Source organism: Branchiostoma belcheri, unplaced genomic scaffold, assembly GCF_001625305.1.
Source record: "Branchiostoma belcheri isolate BF01 breed outbred unplaced genomic scaffold, Haploidv18h27 scaffold275, whole genome shotgun sequence".
Classification (NCBI taxonomy): Eukaryota; Metazoa; Chordata; class Leptocardii; order Amphioxiformes; family Branchiostomatidae; genus Branchiostoma; species Branchiostoma belcheri.
In genome coordinates, this window is record NW_017803882.1 from 86,016 (window position 1) to 92,043 (window position 6,028).

A 6,028-nucleotide genomic window follows, 5' to 3' on the forward strand; every position below is an offset into this window, starting at 1 on the left:
ACAGACCTGTAAGCTGTCCTGTATCCACACTCCCCACACATGTAGGGTTTGTCTCCAGTGTGCTTTGTTAGATGTAAGTCCAAATCAGATTTCTGTACTGCAGAATAATCACACTGGTCACACTTGTAGGGTTTTTCTCCTGTATGGGTCCTCATATGTCGGGATAAGTGAGACCTGTCAGCTGTCCTGTACCCACACTCCCCACACATGTAGGGTTTGTCTCCAGAGTGTTTTGTTAGTTGTTGGTCTGATGCATTTTCCCCATGCTTTTCTCCTGTGTGGCTGTTCACAGTGAAGAAAGACTCGGGAGTTTTCTTTAAACTGCTCTCCTCACTCTCCATGGGTGTATCACTCGGTCTGTCCATTTCTGAATGGAAAAAAATGAAAGACAATAAGAACAGTTCATAATCTAAAGAAAAAAATTGAAGTCCTTTTGTGCATAATGGTTTGAAGTACTGTTTGAAAGGAAAACTACATGTACCTTACTGTCTAACCTCCATCAATATAGTAACTTTCATTGATTAACTGTTGAGACATATAGCAAGCATAAGTATTGTTATTTCACTGAACTTGAAATGACAACAGTGCCGAATCAGAGGCTAACTTCTGTCTGGATGCAGGGAGGGATGCAACAACCTGGAACAGCACACGTGTCTCTAGAGCTGTGTGTACCAGTAGGAGTGACTGTACCTATAAGAAATTGATTAGCTACAGGTCCAAATACTAGTACCTAATCCCTAAGCACCCGTACTGTACCTAAACAATTTCACACAAATTGTATGCTTGTTTGTGACCTAAAATGTGTGTTTGTGTTACACACTGACTGTGTTAACTATGCTGAAAGGTCTGTTGCATATTAGTTACGCTCCCTCTAGATGTCACTTTGGTCAGGTTTGCGTTGCAGGGTAGGAGATGAAAACAAAAAACATCTTACTAGTAGTTTTGCATACTAGCATACCCCCAGTAAAAACCGTTCACTAAAAGCTGAGGAGACGGCCCAAAAATGGCGCCACTGCTACGTTACAGTGACCGAGGCCCAAAACATAATAGTCCCTGACTAGCCTAGACTTTTAAACTAAAACCACAGAGCCGCCGTGTTTCTAGTTTTACTCTAAACTCTAAAAACGAACGAAAACAAACCTCTATGATTAGTCCCGGCGGCCATCTTGAAAAGGATGACCTCCCGCTGACCTTTGGGTCTCACACCGCAGTTCTCGGCTCCACAGCCAATTATCTCCAAGCAGATGTTACGGTGACGGGACAACTGCCAAATATTAAAGTCATCCAGTGCAGTTTTTAGGCCTTGGAAACCCGATTTTTCAAAGTCAATATTATAGTCATTTATCTAATGGATCTATATACTGAGTTGAAACTAACCCAATGTATACTGACCCTCAAGGAGCAAAAATACCCAAAATTCTGACGGAAAATGATTACTGGAAGGGTCCTTGGCTGATTTTTAGGGTACCTCCCATATTAATAAAGGACTCGTCTTGGGGCTTCTTTCTCCAGTTTAAAGTACCCAAAATATGAAATAATGATTACAATGTGCTAATGTGAAGCAGTACGTGTCAATATCACAAAGATAATGCCTTAGTCAGAATGTTTCCAGTTTTGCTGCTTTGAAATCGCATTGAATGCCTTTGAAGGCAATATCCAGACACTGGCTCCCAGGACTTCTACCGTCAGGACCCCATTTCTTCAATTCCTGGTGTAGTGATGTGAAACAAGTTAATGATTTAGAGTTAGCCACCCAGTAACCTTACCCACGCAGTATAACACATTCCAGATGTTGAGTCAGCCCTCCTACCTCACTGTACAGAATAACACCGTAGAATACAGTCATGAAAAGTCTGTCGGTGTAAGAGTCTTATTTGAGTGTTGGAGAGAACACTACAACTGGCGACGAGGAGACGACAGACAGAAGAAGGCAGAGGAAGACAGAAGAAGACAGAAGAAGACGAAAGCAAACGGTCTCAAGTCAAGACGGAAGGACGGAGAGAGCCACAGTCTTCAGAGGAGACAGCTAAGTCCAATGTCTAATGTCTTTCTTCCAAGAGAGCATCCAGAGCATGCTAGTCTAAAAGAGTCCAGAGAACTAGTGAAGAATTGTGAAGAATTCCACTAAGAATGGCGGAAAAGGGATATCTGCCTGTCCCGAGGCCTGTAGAATTGACAGGTGACATAGCCGAGAACTGGGAAATCTTCAAAGAAGATTGGGACAGCTATGAAATAGCGACTGAAAAAACAAAAAGCCAAACAAGATAAGAGCAGCGACCTTAAAAACGGTCATGGGCAGGGAGTGTTTGGATATCTTGAAAAATCTAGACATCCCACCAGATACAGCAAATCCCAATGCAGACCCGAGAGAGGACCCTGCAAAGATAATCGAAGCGCTGGACAAACACTTCAAGCCACTGAGAAACACGGTCTATGAGCGATACAAGTTTAACACTTGTGAGCAGGCACAAGGTGAGAAGATAGAGACCTATGTAGCTCGACTGAGGAAGCTAATATCCACCTGTGACTATGGAGAGTTAAAAGACGAAATGCTCAGGGACCGAATAGTCCTTGGAATTAGGGACAACAAGGTCAGGACGAGACTACTGAAGAAGAAGAACCTCACCCTTCAAGATGCACTAGATGAGTGCAAGACCAATGAGACCACAAGTCGACAGATAAAGGTCATAGAGAACGGTGAGACTGTAAACTATACCAGCAACGGTGAGACTGTAAACTATACCAGCAAGGGTACAACCCATAGAGGGCCTCCTAATTTCGGGGAAGAAACATTCCCAAGGAGCCCAAGAGGCCTGGGAGCGGGGGCGTCAAGGAAACCCAAGGCGGCAGGAAGTTGCTTTGCCTGTGGAAGGTCGGATCATTTTGCTAAAGATGACAGATGCCCAGCCCGGGGAAGGAAGTGTAGTAATTGTGGAATGCTGAACCACTTTAGAGCTGTGTGCCGGGGCAAGAGAGGTCAAGAAGTCAAGAAGTCTGGCTCCACGTGTAACAGTGTAGAAGGAGAAACAGACCCAGGGACCGATCATTATGTGTTCAGTATGGGTGGCCAGGCTCAGAAGAGAGCAGGCACCATAGATGTGAAGATTGGAGGTGTAGGTGTAGCAGGCATCCTTATCGACTCCGGAGCTACATGTAACATAATCAGCAAAGGAACCTGGGAGAGTTTGAAGGGGCAGAGAGTAGAGGTCAGAGATCAGAGGAAAGGCGGCAGGAATCTCTATGCCTATGGAAGCAACAAACCTCTACCCACATTGGGGACATTCAAGGCAGAAGTAGTCTGTCTATCAAATGCGGCTGCGACAGAGGCAGAAGTAGTGGTGATGGATGGACCTGGAAGAAATCTGCTGAGTAAGGAAACAGCAGAGAAGCTGGGGGGTGCTGCGAGTTGGCCCAGTGCAGACGGGTCAAGTAAACAACCTCCAGGAAGGTCTGACGGCAGAGGAGCGTGAGAAATACAAAGATGCGTTCACAGGTGTAGGACTCTTGAAGGAGCGAGAGGTAACCCTACACATTGACGAGACGGTGCGACCAATAGCGCAGCCATTGAGACGGGTACCATATGGCTTGAGAGACAAAGTAGACAAGAAGTTGGACGAACTGTTGGAGATGGACATTATAGAAGTTGTCCCGGAGGAACCAACAGGTTGGGTTTCACCGCTAGTAGTAGTACCCAAGCAGGATGGAGACGTACGCGTGTGTGTCGACATGAGACGTGCAAATGAAGCCATAGTGAGAGAACGACAGCCGATCCCGACGGTAGAAGACGTGCTACCTGACCTGAATGGCAGTACAGTGTTCTCCAAGCCGGACCTGAAGTGGGGTTTCACCAGGTGCCACTGAAAGAGGAGAGCCGCCACATCACAACTTTCGTGACACACAGAGGACTCTACCGGTACAAACGTCTGATGTTCGGGATATCATCGGCTCCCGAAAAGTACCAACAGCTGGTCAAAGAAGTTCTCCGTGGGTGTGAGGGAGTAGCAAACATCGCAGATGATGTCATCATCCACGGGAGAGGTAATCGGGAACACGACGAGAGACTGCATCACGCCCTGGATAAGATCCAGCAGGCTGGCTTGACGGTAAACCCTGAGAAGTGCTTGTTCCGGGTACCGAAGTTAACGTTCTTTGGACACGTAGTTACGCCGGACGGTATCAAGCCAAGCGATGAGAAGATAGCAGCAATCCGAGATGCAGAGGCTCCGAAGACGGCTGGAGAAGTGAGGTCGTTCCTAGGACTGGTACATTACGTGGCGAAGTTTGTACCGGACCTGGCAACGTTGGTAGAACCATTACAAAAGCTAACACGCAAAGGTGTAGAGTTCAAGTGGAACTCAGAGCAGGAAGAGAGTTTCAAGCGGCTGAAAGAGAAGATCACAAGTACGGAGACGTTTGGCGTACTTCGCACCCACAGGAAAGACGCGTATCGTGGCAGACGCCTCACCTGTAGGACTGGGTGCAGTGTTGTTACAGCTTCAAGAGGAGAGGTGGCGAGTGATCGCGTATGCGTCTCGACAGTTGTCGGAAGTTGAGCGAAGATACAGCCAGACAGAGAAGGAAGCGTTAGCGCTAGTCTGGGCATGTGAACGATTCCACCTATACACGTTCGGACGCGAGTTCGAGCTAGAGACGGATCATCGTCCACTAGAGCATATCTACACGCGAACGTCGAAGCCGTCCGCGCGGGTAGAGCGATGGGTGCTTAGGCTTCAGGCCTATCCCTTCAAGGTCGTATATCGTCCCGGGAAGACGAATATTGCGGACGCACTATCCAGGCTGAACAACAAGTCGAAGAATGGGGAGAGAGGAGAAGACTACGACTACGTCAGAGCCATCGTGGAGGCAAGCACGCCGGTGAGTCTGACACCGAGAGAAATCGAGCAGGCATCGGCCAAGGACCCAGAGCTGATGCAAGTGAAGACGTGTATCCACAGTGGGCAGTGGGAAAACTGTCCAATCCCGTCATACGGTCATGTGAAGACCGAGTTGAGTACGTATGGGCAACTGGTGTTACGAGGGACTCGAATCGTGATACCGCGAGAGCTGCGGAAAACAGTTCTTAAGTTGGCCCACGAGGGACATCAAGGAGTCCAGAAGACGAAGAATCGACTACGAACGAAGGTATGGTGGCCGAAGATGGAAGCAGACGTTGAGCAGATGTGCAAACGCTGCCATGGATGCCAAGTGGTGTCCGAGCAACAACCACCAGAACCGATGATGAGGACAAAACCACCAGAAGGACCGTGGCAAGATCGCAGCGCGGATCTACTAGGACCGTTACCCACCGGGGAACACATCCTAGTCGTGGTGGATTACTACAGTCGTTACTATGAGATCGCGATCATGAAGACAACGACAAGCAAGAAGGTAATAGAGGCACTAGACCCTATTTTCGCGAGATTCGGAAATCCTTCAACATTGCGTACGGACAATGGTCCACAGTTTGTCAGCACAGAGTTCACAGAATACCTCCGGGAACAAGGTATTGAACACCGGAGAACGACGCCGTTATGGCCGCAAGCTAACGGTGAAGTCGAGAGGCAGAACAGAACCCTGCTGAAATCCATCAAGATCGCGAGAATCGAGGGGAAGGATTGGAGACAGGAAATCCAGAAATTCCTGAAAGCATACAGATCAACCCCGCAGGTGACGACGGGCGAGACACCGTACAAGCTAATGTTCGGACGGGAGATGAAGTCAAAGCTACCCGAACTACCGAGAGAGACAACCTTGATGAACGAGGAAATCCGAGACCGGGATTATGGGAGAAAACTAACGGCGAAAGAATACGCAGACAAGAAGCGTAAGGCCGTCGAGAACAACCTAGAACCGGGAGATCGTGTTCTGCTGAGACAGGAAAAGAAAGACAAGTTCTCACCGAACTACCAAACGAGTCCATGTCGAGTAATACATAAGAACGGAGGAGAAGTTACGGTGCAGGATCCAGAAGGGAAAATCATCAAACGAAACGCAATCGTTCGTTAAGAAATACGCAGAGCCCGAAATC

At 47.8% G+C, this 6,028-nt stretch overlaps 2 protein-coding genes across 3 annotated transcripts in view; one reads left to right on the plus strand and one right to left on the minus strand.

Moving 5' to 3' along the window:
* The window catches only part of LOC109472432 (gastrula zinc finger protein XlCGF57.1-like), a 4,420-nt gene extending 3,199 nt beyond the window's left edge, over positions 1 to 1,221 (minus strand). Inside the window, exons 1-2 of one of the 2 annotated variants that reach the window (XM_019772210.1) lie at positions 1,141 to 1,221; positions 7 to 367 (exon numbers count right to left, since the gene is read on the minus strand). In XM_019772210.1, coding sequence (XP_019627769.1) covers positions 7 to 367; positions 1,141 to 1,165 — 386 coding nt within the window. In that variant the 5' untranslated portion in view covers positions 1,166 to 1,221. The remainder of the gene's footprint in view (positions 1 to 6; positions 368 to 1,140) is intronic. The other variant, XM_019772209.1, reaches the window with a different exon arrangement.
* A 1,070-nt stretch (positions 1,222 to 2,291) lies between these two features.
* Positions 2,292 to 3,470, plus strand: LOC109472427. Its single transcript, XM_019772194.1, has one exon. The coding sequence runs from the start codon at positions 2,292 to 2,294 to the stop codon at positions 3,468 to 3,470; it is 1,179 nt and encodes a 392-aa protein (XP_019627753.1).
* The last annotated feature ends 2,558 nt before the right edge of the window (positions 3,471 to 6,028 follow it).